We start from the raw sequence: 22,253 nt of genomic DNA, 5'->3' as shown, positions 1-22,253 counted from the left end.
CGTATGGACAGACAGGGGCGATGACAATATACAACTACATTTCCAAGTGGGCGTGTACAAATGAATATTTCACGCTGGATATATCTCCACAGTATAACTATTATAGTTGAATTCAGTTTGTCTTACCTCCCAGGTAACTTGAAGTGACTGAGATCCTATCGCCTTGGCAACAACATTTCCTGGTGGTCCAGTAGGAGCTATAAATAAGAGTTTAATACATTATTTTGTCACCCATGTTTCAGAGAAGGCAGGGAATTATCCAACTGAGTTTTGTCTGTCATATTTTTAGGAAAACAGTACTTCTGCTCCTAACTGACGTTGATGTTTACTAGGTCAATGTCTCGATGATGTACATTTTCTGGATAGTCTAAGCAGAGATAAGTAATTTGGTTTGTTGATGGTTTGGGACATTGATTCTAAGTTTAATAATGAACATTTTCTGCTCAGGGTAAACATAGGGATAAGCAATATGATTGTTCAATGCTTTTTCGAAGATAATGAGAGAGAGAGAAATGGGGTTTAACGTCCACTCGACACAAACTACGTCATTTAGGGACTAACATATGGTTCAATTTTATTTCAATAATTCACTTGCGTGTAGGGTTCTTTAGCAGGGGGAGGAAACCAGAGGACCTGGAGAAAACCCTCGCGGTTGGACAGGCAACCCTACTCCTTGTCACGTACAACCGGGGAATCGAAACCATGCCAGTTGACTCAATGACAGACCTTATGATACAGCACGCACTTGCAAACCATTCGGTCATCCAACCCCCCTTTTTTCAAAGATAAATGAGCATGCTAATTAATGAGTGTCAGAATTATTTTGGGATTGGGGTGGATGACATTAGATTCACTGTTAGCTTGTTTTTTTTATATATAAACACAAGTACGACAAAGAGTTGAAATATTATCAGGTTTAAATTTAAACTATTATCTCTGCCTTACCTTCCTCTTCCGTTGTAGCAACAGCATCAGGACTAGGTAAACTATAACCCACAGAATTATTAGCCATGACTCGGATATTATAAACATACGATGGTTTTAACTCGACTAACGTTACACTCATCTGACCAGCAGGTACAGTTACATTAGCTAACACACCTTGCCAAATACCTGTAATAAATAATTAAACAATAAATAATTATATCTCATGTTCTATTTACCTGGTGCCACGGCAGCTCAGTGAGTATGGCTGATTACCCAGAAATTCCAAGGTTTGTTCCTGGTATTGGTTGACCCAGTTTGACAGCATTGTTCCTCTCTTGTCACTGGTGCAGATGGGATGGTGGCACGATAAACGAGATCACGTGGATACTAATGGCAACATGTTAAAGATCCTCTGACAGTTGAAAATTAAAATAAGAGGAGGCCATATCGCCACTGTCATGGCAATCTTGGTCATGTTGGGACTAACATATGGTACACATTTATTTGAATAATTTGCTTGTGCATAAAGTTTTGAAACAGTGGAAGGAAACTTGTGGGTCAGGATCGAACCTGCTACTCCCTGTCACATACAAGCCTCGTATTAAAACCATTTAACTCAATGACAGATCTAAGAATCTAAATAGTATAATGGGAAATCTACGACTTGGCAGCCATCCGAGTTTTTCTCATAATGCCTCTAGCTTCTATCTTTTTTGAACATAAGTGAGATTGTGCCTCTGTTTTCTTTTTATAGTTGTTGGAAACTGGAGTACAGGTGAAGTCCCAGGTGGAGTTGTATACCTCAATTTAACGAGTATGTATTGGTCCATTCAGCCACCCAACCAGGTGGACTTGTATACTTCGATTTAACGAGTACCTGTTAGATGACTCCGCCACCCAAACAGATAGACTTGTATCCTTTGCTCGGAAGAGTATGTGTTAGAGCACACGGCCAATAAGTTACCTGTATTATTTCTGTACTGGATGGTGTAAGCTAATATCGGACTGTTTCCATCATATGGTTTGTTCCAAGATAAGGTTATAGCTCGACTTGTTATATTTACAATCTTAACTTGTTTAGGAGATTCAGGGGTTTCTGTGAAAAGATAAAACATATATGTAAACTAGACATAATAATAACAACATTTTTAAATGGTATAGAGGTAGAGAAAAATTGAGTTTAACATTGTTTGAAATTCATCTGGTTCTCTCCCTTCATGCCAAAGAGAGAGAGAGAGAGAGAGAGAGAGAGAGAGAGAGAGAGAGAGGGGTTTAATGTCCAACCGACACAAACTAGGTCATTTCGGGACTAACATATGGTTTGATTTTATTTCAATAATTCGCTTGCGCGTAGGGGTCTTTAGCAGTGGGAGGAAATCGGAGGACCTGGAGAAAACCCACGAGGTTGGACACGTGACCCTACTCCTTGTCACGTACAACCGGGGATTCGAAACCACGCCAGTTGACTCAATGACAGGCCTTATGATACAGTGCGCACATGCTAACCATTCGGCCATCCAACCCCCCTCATGCCAAAGAGATAGTCTTAGGTTTAAATATAGACTACCAAAATTAATCATATTCTTGTGCAACAATATGATATTTTGTCAGGTGTAACACATGACACAATTATATGGAATACAAGTTACCATATGTAACTTGTATTCCATATAATTGTGTCATGTGTTATTTCACATTCAGTTACTAAATTCAGACAATACCCAGTTAGCTGTAGGAGGTGAAAGGAGTCAAAATTCAAAATTATGAGATCAATCTATATCCAATACCACTGAACCTCTATGTATTCAAAGAAGCAAATGTTGCCAGCCAATAAATATATAGTCTGAATAAAATATGGGTTTATGCAAAGAAATCTAACAAATGAGATCCAAAGTAAATATTAAACTATTTAATGAAGGTAATAAAGGAATATAGGTAATAATTATCAACAAAGGAAATGAAATTTTAAAATGGTGATTACCTATAACAACTAACTGTATCATCAGATTGTCGTGTCCAAATTTATTTTTAGCATTACAGACGTAAAATCCGGAGTCTGATCTATTTGCTGGTTGCAGAGATAACTGAGATAGTTTTCCTCTTGGTGTGTCATGGCTGACTACTCGAGCTCTATAATATACAAAAACAAAAACCTTTAAATGAAAATTAAAAAGATAGGTTGCCTGGTAACAAAACAAATGCCATCAGCAGCTACCCAAGTCATACATAAAAGTTGCTGTATTTTTAATCTTCGTGTAAATAACAAGCAAAATCTATAATGTATATTATTATTGATAAAATTCTATTCATAATCAAGAGCAATAACTCTAAAAACAAATTATCAGCCGTTGTTGTGTCATTTGTATTCAGTGTCAAAGGTCATACAGAGATTCAAGTATGTCTTAAGATTGGTTGACAGGAAAAATGACCTTCACCCTGTATTTGAAGTACACAGAATGCAATGCTAACTGGTCGAATGTGACAAAATGTCCCATATGTCATTGCATTAACTGCATATGCAAACATTTTCGTGTAACTAAATGTTGAAATATAAAACTGATATTAGAGAGAGATCTACCTTCTATTGCCTGCTGTACTTATAGCTGTACCTTTAAAACTCCATGTAATAGACAACGGTTTATCACCAATACCCTGACATTCCATCGTTATATTGTGGTTATTTAATACAGAATAATTCTTTTGGGGAGCATCAAAACGTGCAGGTACTGTAAAAAAAAAATAAAAAAAATAACAGTTTCGATACATTAACGTTACCAATACTGGCTTGGGGTAAGGCAGTGCAACAATTATACCAGATTTTACTAAAAATTGTTGGACGGTTGTTGATTACAACAATTGTGGCTGCAAGCTTTTAACATTCCATAATATGAACTGAAACCATGAGGTCTTCCAAGTCTCTCAATAGCTGCAAAATGGTCCAAAGATCAACAATGCCAAGTTCAATGTCAATTGTACTCAAATTGGTGGATCTTTAGACGTTTTTAAAAGAGCGTTGACCCAAAAAGAAGGAGGCGATAACAAAGTCGATGGAACCAGTTCTTCGTTCAAAAAATGGATTTCTTGGGAATTATTATAGGTTGTTCAGAACAGTAGAAGGAACACTAGAGGTCTCTTGTATAAATAGTGCATTCTGTTATTGATAAAGCTTTGATGGGATGTTAAACCCATTCTATTCTGTTACTGATAAAACGTTGATGGGGCATTAAACCCTTTTTATTCTGTAATATAAATAGCAGAACCTACCTCTGACAGTCAGGAAGACTCTGTGACTGATGGGATAACCTATATTATTACTCGCTTGACATAAATAATGTCCATGTTCTTCTTCACGGGCATTTCTGATAAATAAAGTTCCATTTTCTAGCAACTGCATATTTTCATCCTCCGGGTCAAAAAATATTGTCTCATAATTATCAGGCGACATTGTGTCTACAAAAACAAAAACAACACATTAAACATCCTATTCTTACCAACCCCATTTCAATTCCAGCCTAGGCCAAACCAATTTGAATTTTTGTTCTTTTGCTTCATATATTTCAACAGGGAAAAAACTAAATTAAAAACAAGAAGAATTTAATAAAGACAAGGGTAACTATTTCATGCTAGCAATAAAATCACTGCGCTATTCCTGCGGATTGCAGGCAGTGCCAGCATTGTTTATAAAAAAATGTTGAAAATTGTTCTTAGAAGTGCAGGATTCAGACAAAACTTTGTGACAATTGTTGGGCAAGATGATATTTACCTGCAGCTTTCTTCCAGGTAATATTAGGTGTTGGTGTTCCAGCCGTTTGACAATCTAACTGTACAGACTGATGTAACACTACAAACGAATCTTCAGGTTTAATTACCCATCGTGGTGGAACTGTAATATACAGACAAAAAAATGGTGAAATAGCAAATGACTAAAAGTGAACCTAACCTTTATTTCATAATTATGTCTGGTGAAAACTCTTTTATGTGCTATAAATTTGTCAATAGGCCCTTAGTTTTCCATCCCATTCAAACAACTAAACACATTTTCTATGTCAGCCCTATAAGAGATACTGAAGGATCATCCGGTGCTGTATCCCTGATTCATGTCAGCCCTATAAGAGTTTCCCCTGAAGGCTCATCCAGTGCTGTATCCCTGTGACATGTCAGCCCTATAAGAGTTTCCCCTCTGGCAAATAGTAATCTGGCTTAAAAAAAATCCTGAAGGCTCATCCAGTGCGTAACTGCAGTCTGCTGTATCCGTGTTATATGAAAGAGGATATTTGATTTACCAAGAACATGTAGTGGTGCTGTATAGTTTGTATAAGCTGCAGCATTACTGGCGTAACATGTATAATTACCATCATGTCGTGGACTCACATCACTAATAGACAGCAGGCTAGAGAATGGACCAATAGTCTGGAAAACAGATATTTATATTTCAGTTCACAGAGATAATTAAAAAAGTCTGTGACAGATGGACTCAAGCTATTAGTTACTTCCTGTATCTCGGGAGCCAAGATTTTTAGTTCCTCCATCCATAGCCATCCTCCTTTCTCCATTTTCCCACTTTTGACATGGAAGACTCGAAGAAGAGTGTTATTATCTAGAAAGACCTTGAATGACTTAAGATCCCTAATTCTATTTCCAAGACCAAAGTAACTTACCTGTACGACGACCCCAAGATCATGAGGTATTGGTCTACCATCTTTATACCAACCAATAGTAATAGGTAAATCTCCACTACTAACGACACATGATATCATTATTCTGTCACCTTGTTTACGGTAACCAAAACTAAATGGATCTACAACTGGTGGCTCTGCAATAACAAAATTAGAAATTCTAATTAACCTTCTTATGCTACTGCTCCTATCACCACAAACCTTCAGATTCATGTGAATAACTGAGAGAGAGAGAGAGAGAGAGAGAGAGAGAGAGAGAGAGAGAGAGAGAGGCTCACTGGCTGTAGCCATAGTTTGGGTTGTTTAGAAATCAGCTACAAAACTCAATGTAAAAAAAAACACTTTTCTCTAATTTTTTCAATAAACTGGGGTATTCAATATTTACATGTACTAAGGGCTAATGGGTTAAAAAGATAATCGTAGTAAAACTGACTACACAGGTCCTGATTTCAATACTTTCCCCAAATTTATCGCAAGCTTATTAACAGTTTAAAAACAAATTAAAGAGAATTACTCACCAACTACGGTAACATAGACATTTCTACTCATTCCATGACCGTCGTGATCTTTAGCTGTACATGTGTACTGACCAGCATCATAGTTTCTCTGAACTTTCTCAATGATCAAAGTTCCATCCTCAACTTTCTGTAGGTGATTCATCGGTAACATGTGACCATCTGAAATATTTTACACACATTTCAAGGCCAATTATCTTTTAATAAAATAAAAATATAAAAACAAAATACAATCTTTGATAAAAAAAAAATTGTCACGAGATGTACACAGGGCCAGCACTAATCCCAACCCTAACCCTGTACTAGCCCTAATAGTAATTGCAGGAGGACCGCACTACAAGCAAAACAAAAATCTACAAGATAAACCTGCGGACAAGACAGAAAAAGGCATTGCACCAAAAAAACAAATTATCAAATAAAGTGAATGGATCCGGGGGCCAACTGTAAGCATCCACTGCGCTATCTGTACAGTCCCGGGAACTTGTAGACTCTTACAATCTCCAACAATCACGTGCCCTAACCTTATTTACATTACAGCGGCTTTGACGAAAATTGAGTTCGTCTTAACAAATAGATCGTGCCACGTTTTTACTGATAAAATGAGAGAGAGAGAGAGAGAGAGAAATGGGGTTTAACGTCCACTCGACACAGACTAGGTCATTTCGTGACTAACATATGGTTTAATTTTATTTCAATAATTCACTTGCGCGTAGGGGTCTTTAGCAGTGGGAGGAAATCGGAGGACACGGAGAAAACCAACTGTCCCACGAAGTTGGACTGATAAAATGAAGATGCAGCTATGACAATAAATCGGTTGAATTCTCACCTCGGTACCATTTTATAGTGTCGATAGGAAAACCGGAGACATAACACCTCATTGACAGTTTGGTACTGGCAGTCGCTGTCACATTTGGCATCGGTCGAATGTAAGGAATTCCTGAAATAAATCATCATTACAAGGTTTATTATAACATTGTGGAAAATAACATTTTGTTGTGGTCAAAAGTCGACCATTTTGAATTTAGCGCACTCTATTGTAGTCGCTAATAACAAGACGTAAATAACAGAACACCATTTCAAAAAGCATACTCCGACATTCATAGTATTCTAATAAGATCTCTTTGCACTTAATTTGTATTTGCCACATTTTTTTTATTTCAGCCAAGACAAGATTTAAACACCAAACATAATTTTCGAAAAAGTAAAATATCAATCCATTGAAATATCCTGTCAAATCAAAAACCATTTTATATTACAGGACAGTCGACGAAAGTGCCCGCTCAGCGCTAGAAATATTCCGCCTGGAAGGACGAGAGATGACTTCGTTAAACGGAGTTATTTCCCTTATGCCATCAGACATTATTTTTTACTAACAATTCCTGTGAATGATTTAATTAAAAAGCTGACAACCGGCCGTGTTTCACAGAAGCTGGGGAAGTAGAAAGTTAAAAATCAATAAACGCGAGCACTGAGTGACTCATCTTAATTTCATTTTGAAATAAATTGATAGTGGTTACGTGTTCTTTGGTGTCCAATAAAAAAACTTTTTTTTTTTGTACCGCGCAACTGAAACAGAGAAGTTATTCTAGTACGTACCGGTACTAGAGTACTTTATTACGGCTACGGAAATGGCAACAGAGAAAAAAAAACGCTCAAATAAAAAGAAGATAAATATACAGACTTTAGAAAGAAACCGTACGGAAAAAAACTGATTTGTAATTAAATCAGTTTTTGAATAATTTGAATAATGCCACTAGACAGGGAGTTTAATTAAACATATCACTTCAATGTATCTGACATGAATTTCTATATATTATATATCTTTTCCACAAACAATGTTTTATCAGACAGTCTCAGAGCTTTACTTTAGTTTCTTATGGACGTCCGTGAAGATAATGACTGGGCTATTGACGACTGGCACACGATCACGAAATTTCAAACTTGCCCGGAAAGCGGCGCTACAAAGGGAAACCGCACCGGAAAATTCCAAGGAACTTTCTCGATTACCTGATTATAATTAGCGTCCGGCGTCTTACTCACTGAGTCCCAGTGCAGATAAGGAGAGATAAGGAGAGAGAGAGAGAGAGAGAGAGAGAGAGACAGGTCGTCACTTTTCTTGTCATTTCGCAAATAAAATCTATATAATTCATTTGTAATTTGTATGCTTGATAACAACGCCGTGTGTTTATAATATAGTGATTGTTATCCATAGAACTGTGTTGTGTTGTATTATGTTAATCGCTAAATGCCATTCGAAGATTATATATTATTCATATCAAAGCAGAAAACTAAGGAAACTATAAAATTGCAATTACATACTTTTTTTCTAATTTAAAAGAAAATTCATTCTATTTTTTTTTTCATGATAATTAAAATCAATAATATTTTACTGCATTCAGAACTATTAATTATTTTAAATAATGGCGTCGTTAAATATAATTAGATATTATATTATTTTTATAGTTCAATTAAATCTTTAAATATTCATCCTTTTTTCTTGGTTTGAATAAATCCTGTGTCAAAATCTGATTAAAATAAAGATCTATATTTAGTTTCGTTTTTTTATATACTTTCGATGGCCTACGCTACATTAAGATCTGAACGGTTGTACTGGAAGGTCGCGTCAGGGGTCGTGCGAGCGGCTTTTTACCCTATGACGCCTGACATTGATTAATCAATCAGCGTTGACGTTTCTAGTGGTTTGTCCACAGTTCCGTGCATCGCACGGTAAGAACTCCCTGTAACAGACCGTTTCATTGTCTAATCCCGCGCTTCAACCAGAACGCGGGCAATATAACAACTCTTCCAGATCCTAGTGTAGCAAAGACAAGTGAAATGAAATTTTGAACTATAAAAAAACAAACGAAATAGGATCTGTGTTTTAATCAGATTGTAATGAAATGGAGCAATATTGAATTCTAAAAAATCGTGTTTTTAAATTTCGAATATTATGAAAAATAATGAGTTAAAGGTTTAGTTCCTTTAAACTCATTCAATTATTTCCCCCTTCCGAAATGAAACATAACTTATAAAGATAACTACGTATATAACAAAAGGTGAAGATATACGAAGTAAACAAAATACTCTCTGTTATTTCTAAAAGATAATAGATGGACATCTGTAAACATCGAGCTATTACGAGTCATGATTAATGGTATGTTATTTACAACTAAACAAGATAATGTTTTTGTGTTTGTAGAAAATTGCAACCTCTACCATGGTGTACATTAAATATGAAGATGTATGGATTTGAAAGTGTGGCGTTCTGATGCGCGAGCTGTTAGAATAATAAGACGCGTGGCCTATCTGTTCTCACTGGCGGATCAAGAGAGAAGCGAGGTGGGAAATGGGGTTTAACGTCCTACTTTTCTGTCCCGACTTGGCTAATGATCGATAAATCAATAGAGAAACGAGGAGGCAGTTAGGTCTACTGTCTTACCTAGAGAGGAGCGGGATAGGAGTTAGGACTTCTTACTGACGTACCTAGAGAGGAGCGGCGTGAGAGTTAGGCCCACTGACGCACCTAGAGATCTAGAAAGGCGCGTGGTGGAAGTTAGGCCGACTAGCTGGCGTATCTAGAGAGGAGCGGGATGCGAGTTAGGTCTACTGGCAGATCTAGAAAGATTCGGGTAGGCGTTAGGCCTATTGGCGAATCAAGAAGCGGGGTGGACGTTAAGCCTACTGGAGGAACACGAAAGGGGCGGGTTGAAGTTGGGCCTACTATTAAAACGCACAGTGCACATTTTTATAAACAGGTTTAAAAACGAAAAACTACATGAACAAAATAAAGCATAAAATATTTCCTTTAAAAATCTATCACTGTGACGTAGAACTGTGGAGTGTTCGTTTACCACACTCGCCGCGGCGTACATTAAATCCCCACCACCACCCTGTAGGAAAAAAACAACGAATTCTCACTTGAGCCTAATAAACACGTATCTATTATTCTACAGGTTTAAACGGCTCATACATTATCCCAACATTCTTCAAACCTATTACTGTAACAAAGGGTTAAATGGCGTGCATTTAGCCATTAGAAACAATAGGCCGTAATACCCCGTAATTTGTAATTTAATACACCGTTCATCCTAACACTGTTATTAAAGGTTTTTTCGCCTTCTACCGATGTATAATTTACGTCAACTGTGCTGAAAGACACAAATCATCCTGAAATGACTTGCAGCAGCTCTTTTGTGCCATAAGAACTTGAAATCCGCGTTTCCGGTGTTCTGTACGTGTTATTTGGCGCCACAAAACAAGTAGATAATTGAGATATGAAAATGTTTAATTGAGATATGAATTTTGATGTTGTTTATTTTTGAAGCCAATTTGAGTTTGAGCGATTGTGTCACATAATTGACGTTATCGATAAAATTTGACGCTCGGGTTCTTCCGGATGTTCGAATCACTGAGCGAAATAAAGACAGGTTATTATGTTGTGTTATACCCCCAGCTGAGTGATAATAACAGATCCACAATTATAAATAGAATATTATTGCCTTTAATGTCATTTTAACACAGAGAGAGCGAGAGAGAATGTGTGTGGGTGGGATGGGGGTAACGTTAACCGGGCTCATAGGCAGTGTCTGTGCTATAAGGCAGTGTGTGCGCTATAAGACTGGGTGTGTACTATGAGGCAGTGTGTGTGCTAAAAGGCAGCGCGTGTGTACTATGAAGCTGGGTGTGTGCTATGAGGCTGGATGTGTGCTAAAAGGCAGTGCCTGTGCTATAAGGCAATGTGTGCGCTATAAGACTGGGTGTGTGCTATAAGACTGGGTTTGTGCTATGAGGCAGTGTGTGTGCTAAACGACAGTGTGTATGCTATTAGGCGGTATGTGTGCTGTAAGGGAAATACTGCCTGGGACATTACAACTGTAACGGTGAAACGAACCTCGGGGTTTTAAACCCCATCTGAACGACTAGACGCTGTTCCTTTGCAAGTCCCCAGTCCCACTCACCGGCCAACACCGGTATGTCGAACCCAGGACGCCCCGATAAGCGAGCCGTCGCCTTACTAACTGGGCCACCGCGGCTCTATGGAAGAAGTGGATGCAACCACAATTTGGACTCACACACTTTTAACTAGCGGAAGTACACCCTCCCATCATGATATTCTTTTTATTAAAAAGAAAAGCCGCGTGCCACCATTTGCATTTTTTGGGACCATATCGAACTTTTCATGGCTTACTCCACTCTAATATATACACACGTGATTCATTTATATTTAATTAAGAAAACGAAAAATCAATTACTTCCGGTGGTGATGCATGCGCTTTAATAGTCCGTTTTCTTTGCGAGGCTGTAAGTCCTGCAGCACTGGACAGTCTTGCAGCACTGGACAGTCTTGCGGGTGGGGGGGTGTCATAGGATTTAAAGGGAAGAGGCACAAACTTTGAGAATGTTTGTGTGGTTTATTTGAAAGAAAATATTTTAAATTTTGCATACTCACCATAAACATTGAGTCTGTTCATATATTCAGCCTGTCCTACTTTACTGTTGGCATGGCAACGATATTCTCCACCATCTTCCACTTTAACACGTGATATATTGACGTAACTGATGACGTAGCCATCTAACGTGGTAATAGTGTTCGATTGAATACGATCGTCACGCGGTAAATCGGCACCATCTAGCTGCCATCTCACAACTGGTATAGGGTTTCCCGAAGCCTTGCATCGCAGTGAAACTTGTTGCCCAGTTTTAGCAAACTGTTCTTGAAAGGAATCTAAAATAGTTGGTTTGGCAGCTTAAATGAAATCAAACAATAAAACACATTAAATTCACTTCACGCCATTTCCTGCAGCTAATGGTAAAACCATAGGAAAGCACCCATTACATGCAAAAAATTGTTTTAAGGCAAAACAACCGAAGCAAATTCTGTCCTCGAGGAATAATATTTTTATGGTTTCAGATTTTCAGAAATTTTACTAGATTTGTTATTTGGAATTTTCCTGTCCTGGAAATAAATGTTTTGTCATCAGTATTCCAATGTTTTGAAAACAAAACTGGTAATTTAAACCTTCGGAAGACGAATGGCGGCGAGGAGAATGAATCCGAAACGATTCTTGAAAAAACAGCACCGTGTCGCTGCATATTGGAACGCCATTATATATTATGGATTCGACGACGAACCAATCAGTGTTACATAGAAAACGCCATCTTAGTGTTCTGTTTTCACTGTGTGGGGTGGCCGAGTAATTTCTTTAATACTGATGATTCCACAAAACCACCCTTCGTTTTGAATTAAAGAAGAAATGCGTCTAAAAATAGCCACGTGTATACCTCCGAACGTCATCATCGACGTGCCTTCAAAATAACAGAAATTCGTTTTGAAAGCTGAATGTTCAAACGGTAGAAGATATTTGGATGTTTTGTTTTTAAATAAATGGTAACGTATGCTTACCTCCTAACGTAAGCTGTGCTGTGCCCTGAGTTACTTCTTGTTCATTGGCTAGGAAACACTGATACATGCCTTGATCTTGTCTTTTGACGTCACGAATTATCAAAATGGTTTCAGATTGGACGTAAACTCGTTCATTCATATCCATCTGACGACCGTCTTTATACCACGTGACACTGTTTATAGGATACCCGGATGCACTACAGTTGAATTGGGCTGTTTTTCCTGCGTCGACAGTTTGTTCAATGGGGTCTATGACTGCAGACAAAACAGCTAAAAAAGATGAATTATAAAATGATTAATAGGACTTTCAAATATAGTCGAAAATAATTTCCATTCCATGTGGACCTCTGAGGGAGAGTAATAGAGAAAGGCCTCTGAAGGAGGGTGATAGAGGAATGACCTCTGAGGGAGAGTAATAGAGAAAGGACTCTGAAGGAGGGTGATAGAGGAATGATCTCTGAAAAAGATTTATAGAGGTGTCGGTTTATAGTATTCAAGAATCTTAAAGAGATGAGCCATTTAAATATAATTAACAATAATTCATGGATAGGAATATAGAGAAATGACCTTTTGTAGTTGAGTAATAGGATAGCTATAGAGAAATGGCCTTTCAATCGAGGGAAGAACATCACAGCTTATTTTTCATAGATCGGTAAAACTAAAAACTTACATGTTATAATCAGTTTGGTTTCCTTCGATTCTTCACCCAAACGATTTGTAGCCGTACATTTGTAAACACCACTATCTCCCACGTTTGCATCTTGTATCACAAGGTTGCCGCCATTTTGATGTATCCGGTTGTTGTCTATCTGTACTGGCGTGTTATTTTTGTTCCAAACGTATCTAGGAAACGGTAAAGCTTGACTGCTGACACAGGGTAATTCGGCCGTACTGCCTTGACTCAGGGTAAGTTCGGCAAGAAATGTGTCGATGGATGGTGCCATGTCACTTGCTGGTGGTGCTGTATAAAGATAGATAGATAATGTTAATTGTAATTATAATATGAATAATTCTTGAACACCTAGTACCACTTATCAATTATTTACTAATTTTACATGGTAAATAACGTACTGTTTTAATTAAACAACTCCATTGGGGGTCATTTTACCCGATAACCTTTTTAACAAATGATCCTCAACTTCCGCGTTTGAGACAGAAACGGTCGACAAAGTAGGTTTCAGGTGTCAGAACATCTTATGTCACTTCCTATTTGTATGGTGTTACTACTAAAACATATTATTGCTCTGTATTATTGCTCTTAACCACAATGATTAATTTCTGAACGTGGCGAAATATATTTGGCATGGGAAACATTGGGAACAAGAAAACAAAAACCCAGGAAAAGGGTTGGGAAACACCGGAAAGGACAAGGAAACCAGAAAATGAAAAGTCCAGGAATGAAAATTCCGGGAAATAAATAGGCCCGCCATTGAAGTTCTTACCGTGTCCAGGACTCTAAAACAAGAAAATAACCCCCGGGGAAATAAATAGGGAACGAGAAAGCAAAACCCGGGAAAACGGTTGAGAAAAACCAAAAAGGACTATGAAACCAAAAAATGAAGTGCAGGAATGGATCAGAAAACATGATCCCCGGGAAAGGACTATGAATCAAGAAAATAAACCCCGGGCAATAAATAAGCCCGCCCACCAATGAAGATCTTACCATGTACATGTAGAGTAGCGAAGGCACTTCCTCGTTCATCACCAGTCAGGATATTTTTAGATCTACAGGAATACATGGCCAGCCCATCTGTCTTTCTTACATCTCGAATATGGAGGTAGCCGGATGGCAGGACACTAAATCGTCCACCTTAAAGAAACATTTAAAATGGATAATACACTACAATTCTAACTGGTGTTTGGGTATTTATCTACAGTCATATCTCTTTACTTTGGTGACTTTGGTTTCCATTTTCGTCAACTACACGGAGGGCCTGACAAGGACAGTGGCCTAGCCGTTCGGATAGGGAATTCAATATTATAACAGTAGGTAGGCCCTAAAAGAACCCTTGGCAGTTGGAATTCGATATAATAGTAGGCCATGGAGCAGAACGCACTGTATGGCGTATACCCGTCTTTATTGTCCAGTCGGAGCAGAAGTAGGACGTTAAGCCCCATTTTATTTTTTTTCATTTACATTTTGTTTTCGCGGGGGGGGGGGGGGGGGGCACAATGAGTTTTGGATTTAAGGTGCGCCCCCTCCCCCATCTCAAATGAACAAAGGCGATTTTCCAACGCTATGTTATTGGGGGGGGGGGGCTAATTAAATAAGACTATGTGTGAAATAGCTTTATTTAACGCCCGCTCCCACCGAGGTGATATCGCAGACTATATCTTCAGTTGTTTATATATGAAATGTTCTCAAATGGCCCGACCTTAACCAATGAAAAGATGTTCTGGCACAACATTTTGTAGCCAACCACAGCGGTTAAATTAGATTTTAAAGAGAACAGAGCATTGATGAAGAATTAGTTAGATCTTCATGTAAGACGGAAAAAATATATCTGGAATGACATGAACTTCATCTTTAATTAGATTGGGTTATTTAGTAGTCTTGGGGGAATATCTAGAACTTCGCTTTATTTCAAAAATAACAATACCTGGTACGATTGGTCGAGTGCCTAGTGTCCAACCAATCACGCTCACATAATCTTGAACGTAATACGGATTGACGTCACACTTTAGAACAGCCGTGGCACCCTCCATAACCCATTTATCATTTAGTTGTACATTATAGTTTTTATACTGCTCTACCAAAACTGAAATAGAGAAATGCCATCCATTAATAATCAAGCATAAAAAATTAGATAGTATGTTAAAATAATATATAGTCATTTTACGCTAAAGTATAACCCAAAAGCTTCGGAGAGAGAGAGAGAGAGAGGGAGAGAGAGAGATGGGATTTAACGTCCACTCGACTGTAAAACTAGGCCATTTCCAGACTAACATAGGGTTCAATTTTAATGCAATAATTCGCTTGCCCGTAGGGGTCTTTAGCAATGGGAGGTAACCGTACGTAGGACCAGGAGATAACCCTCGAGGTTGGACAGGCGACCCTACTCCTTGTCACGTACAAGCGGGGATTCGACACCACAGTCAATGACAGACCTTGTGATCAAACGCGCACGCGTTAACCATTCGGCCCCGAATCTACTTGGTCTAACCCCACCAATACACTGTTGACTGACTTAAGATCCACATTGCAAGACTTTTTCGATAACTAGGTCACGTCTTGTCTTATCTTTTAATAGATTTCCAACATGGCATGTCATAAAGTGTAGCCTACTTGTAAGAAATGATGATGCGATTAAGATCTTGAAACTGAAGAAGTTCTCAGGGTTTTATTCTGTCATCAACAACAAACAGTCCTCAAGGTTGGATAATACTGTCTTATAAAGTTTATTTGAAACCACTATAATAATAGTAAAGTAAGTGCAGGAGGACCGTACCACACACAAAACAAAACGGACAAGACAACCGTGTGGACAGGACAAACTACATAGACATGGTAAGAAATAAACAACAGGGACCAGCTGTAATCCTCAACTGCGCTGTATAAGTCCCGGGCCTGTAATTACGAGCGCCATCTTGGAATTACGACAGCATATCAAAATCGAAGTACGCTAATACAACCGTACTCGAATTAGTGGAGCCGTGCGCTATTTTTGAAGAGTGTCGCCAAAAGAACAAGAAGATTACCAAGTATACAACCAGTTCCTGATTCTAAAATGAAAGAGATAAGATTGACCTTAAAGCATCCTCGATATTCCCAGAGGCATCCGCTAACCCCTGGGTCCATTAACGGAGGAGACACATAGTCCAATTATCTGCCCTTGAAAATTAAAAAATTATGCTATTTCTAACAACCAATCAAACAATTCGATAAATAGATAGTAAGTCGCATTTTGTTGCGATTAAGATCGTCGAATTATTGTTGTAAACTTTTAAAAAATATTTTTGGACATATTTTTGTGTGAATGTCACTTCTTTGATATTAAATTTCTTGCAAACCTTCTCAAAATCTAGTGGGAAAGCAGCTGTATTGTGGTGTACGTAAACAATGACCCTAAGGCTGGTATGTAAACTGTTTTTGCATTGGTTCGTAGAATTAAACTTGGTGGCCAATGAAATCATCATGGGCAGATAATTTGAATTCGTGAATACTCCATGAATGTACCCAGTGGTTAATAGGGTAGACGGAACGATGTTACTTTGGATACCGGGGATGACCTTAAAGATGCACTTCCATTTATATGGACAGCGAGTAACGACAAAATGGACCCCCCCCCCCCAATCAAGCCACGTTACAAACAAGGCTGCATAAAATAGATTTTTACAGCTGGGGTAGCTTCTTGCGTTTAAAATGTGTTGAGGGGGATTTGAAGCAAATTGGTACGTGGGAAGGTATCTTTAACAGTATGCATTACGCATCTAACCAAGGGATCCATGTTCCCTGGATGCGTACTTGAAATTTATCATTAATCATTAGGTTAGAAGGCTAATGATAATGTACCATGCGATAACTTAAAAAAACGTCCTGTCGCCGACGAATAATTGACAATGTGCGTGCGTTTGTCTGACGTTAAGTGTGTAGCGCTCCAGATGGAGTGTACAACCTACGCAGCACACAATTAAGATGAAAATCATTAGAAACGTTGATAGTCAAATCCGGGGTTTCACAAATTCTAACCACTGTTCTGGGTTATCAGAAAAAACTCAATACTTTCAGTGGTGTTATTAAGTGATTAAGGAACAGAATTAAACACTGAATCCGTCGTGTTAACCGAGTTTAGGATAGTTTTCTTTATCGGAATCAATAACTGGATAATCTAGATACATTATATAACATATTGTTCGTCCATTACGCGACTAAAAGGTTTCGAACAAACTAACGACCTCGCCGATCGAAACGGACAACAACTAAAAGAAGGCAAAAAAATCATCCCTTTTAGCGCGAAACCGAAATTGTTTAATACAGCACAATTTGTTCAGGGGGCAAAACGCAAATGGATGTTGCGCTCTATTAAATGACAAGCAACAGATTTTTCAAGTAGATAATGGTTCCCTCTTGAGCGCAGCTTTTATCTCTAGGCGATAAAGATCAAGACCAAAATGCATTAAGGAATAAAATGATTCCATTTTCAATAATTTTATTGACAGCCTATTTAACATTGATTTTCTTTACAAAGAACCGCTTCCTTTCTAATTGTCGACTCCCAACGTTTAAAATCAGTTAAGGAACAATCACGCATGTCAGAAAATAAAGAAACCGGAAGTCCCACTACGTCGATGGTTTCCCTTTGCAATGACGCCATTTCCTGCAAGATATTTTTTTTTCTTCGTGTCAACTTTTTTTTTCTTTGCTGTCAATATTATCTCGTGAAAGAACTACAATTGGTTCTTGTAGAAATCAATCTAAATTCGTTTATTGTCACGTTCAACCTGAAGATGAAACTAAAAGCTCGTTTCCTCTGTTGCTAGCACGTGCTCTGTCATTGCAAACCACTCAACAACCAATCAATGCTTTTGTTGCAATGGCACTCACACGTTCTTAGCACTCTGTATTCTCGACCAATAGATCGATGCGTTTCAATGAAACCAGGAATAATTTAGCAAGAAAGGCAAAGGACAAGTTTGTTGTAAATCTATCGCGGTTCTTAGTTCTTGTTCAGCGAGTCATGAAGTGAAACAGATTAGGTTTCCAAATATCTTTGTAGAATACGTCATTACATGTTTTTTTTCTGTAGCCTCGGTTGTCAATATAGTAAATGGATGAGGGGGTTTATTAGAAGCGGGCTATTGATGATTCAGCATGATATAACTAATTACAACATTGTTTGAAATAGTCGTTTATAAGGTATATTCCTTGGATGATCGAGGCTGTTACAATGCCACTGTCTGTTCAGTACCTGATGCATAAATTTTGTACTCTTAGTGTGTGAGTTCATTGTATTTTACGTCCGCTTTCACCGAGGTGATATCGCAGACAATGTAATCTTAGTTGATATTTTTCTAAATATACCGGCCTCTAAAGACGTTTCGGTTATATGCTCTTCAATGCGTGGCAAGGGACAACGTATAGTAATGTGCGGATGGGATGGAAAACCGGGGTCCTGTGTACACATTGGCGTGCACGTAAAAGACTCCTTGACAGTTGGAATTCGATATAAGAGTAGGCCTCAGTGCCGCTGTCTGGCAAAGCATTCCTCACAGCACACTATATGGCGCATGCCTGTCCCAATTAGGCCAGTCGGTGCAGAACACTAGCTATGATTTAAATTCCAGGTAGACTGTTTCAAAACATCCGCCATTTCTATTTTCAATTAGAATATAACCAACATGCTACACATTATCTTGGGCTGTTTATTTGTCACTTTATTGGCAAATACGTGAAGTAGCTGCCATTTTGCTAGTTGCCGGATTGAAATATTCGTATTATTTCATTCAGTACAAATTCAATAAACATTACAGATCAAATATGTTATTTTTTTGTTATTTAGAAACATATTTTCAGATGACAATTAGTGTTTGGGGTTCGAGTGTGACACAGTTAATTCGGAGGGCACACATCTTAAGATACTTTAAGTAACAATTAAGTGAGGTGTTTTTTTTATCTAAGATACTTCTATCAGCATTAAAGATATACACTCATCTTGACGTGACAAATATGTCACTTTTATATTTCAAAAATTAGTATTTGCGTTCGAGTGTGACATCTTTAAAGTACTTTAAGTAACAATTAAGTGAGGTTTTTTTTTTATCTAAGATCCTCTAATCAGGATTAAAGACATAGCCTTTCAATAAAAGCACACTCCAAATGAAACATGGTGTAATAATGTAAATATTTTGTAATAAATGATTTTATCCAGTATAACTCTTATACTAAACCTGTTTAAACCATGGATTTTATTTAAGTGGCTTTTCAATACAGCTCTAGAAATATCTCAATACTTTATTACTCGAGACTGTGTAAAAACAAAAGTATTGATAATGATCGAAAGACTGTGAATAATTGAAAGATTGAATAATTAAAAACTTGAAAAATTAAATAATTGAAAGATTGAAACAAATAATAATTGAAAGATTGAAAAATTCAATAAATGAAAGATTAAATGATTGAAAAAATGAATAATGAAGAGATTGAATAATGAAGAGATTGAAAAAATTAATGAATTGAATAATTATATTGAAAGATTGAATAATTGAAATACTGAATTGAATAATTGAAATACTGAATTGAATAATTGAAAGATTGAATTGAATAATGGAAAGATTGAAAAATAGAATAATTAAAATATTAATTAAACATTTTACAATGAGGAGGGCAAAGGCCCATGGCCCTTTTCTAGCCGCGGCGATTTTAGTGATCTAGTGTTGGATTTCAGGGGCAAAGTCAGAAAAATATTCATCTGGTTTATCCTTAACTTTCTCTGTTAACAAATATGTTGTACCATGGACCTTATAATGTTCATGGTTGTACTATATTTAGGATATAAACAAAATGAAAAATGCGGGTTTCTTCTTGTTAAAGCGAGAATTTCATATTTTCTAAGAAAGTCAAAACATAATTATTTCTATTTCTTTTGCTCAATAGGTTATCAACTCACTATTATACGACCATGGGCATTATTTCCCACCCTTAAAAATCATTGACACAGGAAATATTAACACAATTACCTCCCTTGTTTTCCTATTGCCTCCCTGCATTAGCTACCTTCAAACGTTGGAATTTGAAGTTGAAAATGATATTTTTGCCAATTTCTCAACTGGCAATAGTGAATAATAGGATTAATAGGACTGTTTATTGATACCATCGATTTTAAGGCTTTATTTTAATACAGTTTAAAAATATAACTTAAAAATATGAAATTGTAGCTTTAAGGTTATATCGCAGGCTTGTGTTTGCTAAGAAACTTGCATGTAGAACCAGTCGTAGGTGATGGGCTATTGTAGCATATATGTGTAGGTTGGAGAGAGAGAGAGAGAGAGAGAGAGAGGTATTACTGTTTCAAGAGTTTAAGCTTATATCAGGAATGGAAACTACGACCGCAGGCCAGGGTTTAAGTTCATATCTCTGTTATACCATGTTAAAGACCTCTGTTGCTGTCTTTTAGGGTTGTTTTTTTTTTTTTTTGTATACCGCGGAGTAAAGGTCATTATTAAATCAGGCTGTAATCACATCGATCCCGCATTATCTCCCCTTGACGAAATGTCAACTTCCTTCTAGCCATATTTGGCCTTAATCTGGTTGTCATATTTCATACTGTCAATGTCAATATACCCGAATGACCCATAACTCATACTGATGAGCCAATCAAATCAGCTATTTAAAATATAATCCTCGATTTCACGCTTGTAGAGCACGGTAGTTATAAAGCCGATGGCATTGAGGGGTTAATATTGTCACTAGATATTGCTTCATGGTGAATAAAGAAGTTTGTGGTTCCCCCGGGAGACAATGAAACATCTTAGAGAATTCCTCCATAATCAAAACGATAACTGAACTCTTTCGGCCATGAACATGAACGCCTGGTTTTTCCCGCGCGAGGCAAAAAAACGTCTCGTCTGACTAACACCCAAGTATTTTTGACTAATGGCGTTGGATTTTGTTTTGAATATTAAAACAATATAATTATGATCTCACATATTATAGCATGATTAATAGTAACGTCACTCTCGTAAAATCTCGTATAAATGTTGGCGTCACTGGGGAATTCCTATCTTGTATTAAAGGAAAGTGAATGACTTTTATGAATTTTGTATGCAAAGTTGACATTGACATATGGATTTAGAAAAACTGATTAACCGCAATACACACGAAAGTGGCACGGTTGTATTTTTATCACCAAAGATTAAATAGCAATCCGATATTGGATGTCACAGCTTCTTTATCTTGGACTTATCCAGAGGCGCGTGCAAAAAAGTGATTGGGGTGGGGTGCTGACCGCAGAGACTCGAGCGTGATATTCCCCCAGTAGATTTTAAAAGACTCATGTCGATTTCCTTGCATCTGAGGCAATTTCTGAAGGGAATTTACTCATTGAAATGTATAGGCCCTCTCGTGGGCTCTCTCGTGGGTCTCTCCGGTACAGGCGTATATAGATAAAATAAATACATTTGCAGTAAATATTAACATGAGCATATACACTTTCAAATAAACACACACGTGTTAGACACCGTATGCCATTTCCCCGCCCCTATTCATTAAAGACAAGTACCACCGTACTATGGGCTATATACCATTTGCTGCGCAATTGTCCAATAAACAAGTATGCCAGGTTTCTTGTCGATGTCGATCGTACATGAATTGGCAGGGCCTTATGGTCTCTATAAATGTCATGTTGAGTGCTCTCTCTCTCTCTCTCTCTCTCTCTCTCTCTCTCCGCCCTAGTGTGGTGTTTAGTAGCTGTTCTTGTCTTGAGTACTTCCATGTGCTGCTGTTTCCTGATCTAATCAATGGGACGACAGAAGACTAAAGGTCAGAATAAAAAATGTCAATCCTTTTGTTTGAACCGGATAATCCATTAAATTGGATATCAACAAAAGATGGCCATTTAGAAAAGCCTCGACCAGATGTCAGCATTGATTATTTCTTTTATAAAATAGGTGGATGGTGAAAAAAGAAGTGAGATTCAGTAGAGACATTAACATGACACAGTCAAATTTCGCAGTTTCAGTCATAGCACCGCTTTACGGTCAAAATTTCCCTCATAACACACTGTATGGCGTATG

At 37.6% G+C, this 22,253-nt stretch overlaps 1 protein-coding gene across 1 annotated transcript in view; it reads right to left on the bottom strand.

Annotated features, from left to right (window-relative positions):
- LOC126830571 (cell adhesion molecule DSCAM) overlaps positions 1-22,253 on the bottom strand; it is a 53,182-nt gene that overhangs the window by 26,796 nt on the left and 4,133 nt on the right. Inside the window, exons 2-4 of the mRNA XM_056102817.1 lie at positions 15,122-15,280; positions 14,185-14,331; positions 13,471-13,482 (exon numbers count right to left, since the gene is read on the bottom strand). Of these exons, the coding sequence (XP_055958792.1) occupies positions 13,471-13,482; positions 14,185-14,331; positions 15,122-15,280 (318 nt within the window). The remainder of the gene's footprint in view (positions 1-13,470; positions 13,483-14,184; positions 14,332-15,121; positions 15,281-22,253) is intronic.

Source organism: Patella vulgata, chromosome 8 (genome assembly GCF_932274485.2).
Source record: "Patella vulgata chromosome 8, xgPatVulg1.2, whole genome shotgun sequence".
Lineage (NCBI taxonomy): Eukaryota > Metazoa > Mollusca > Gastropoda > Patellidae > Patella > Patella vulgata.
This window is presented reverse-complemented; position numbering and strand designations above follow the sequence as displayed.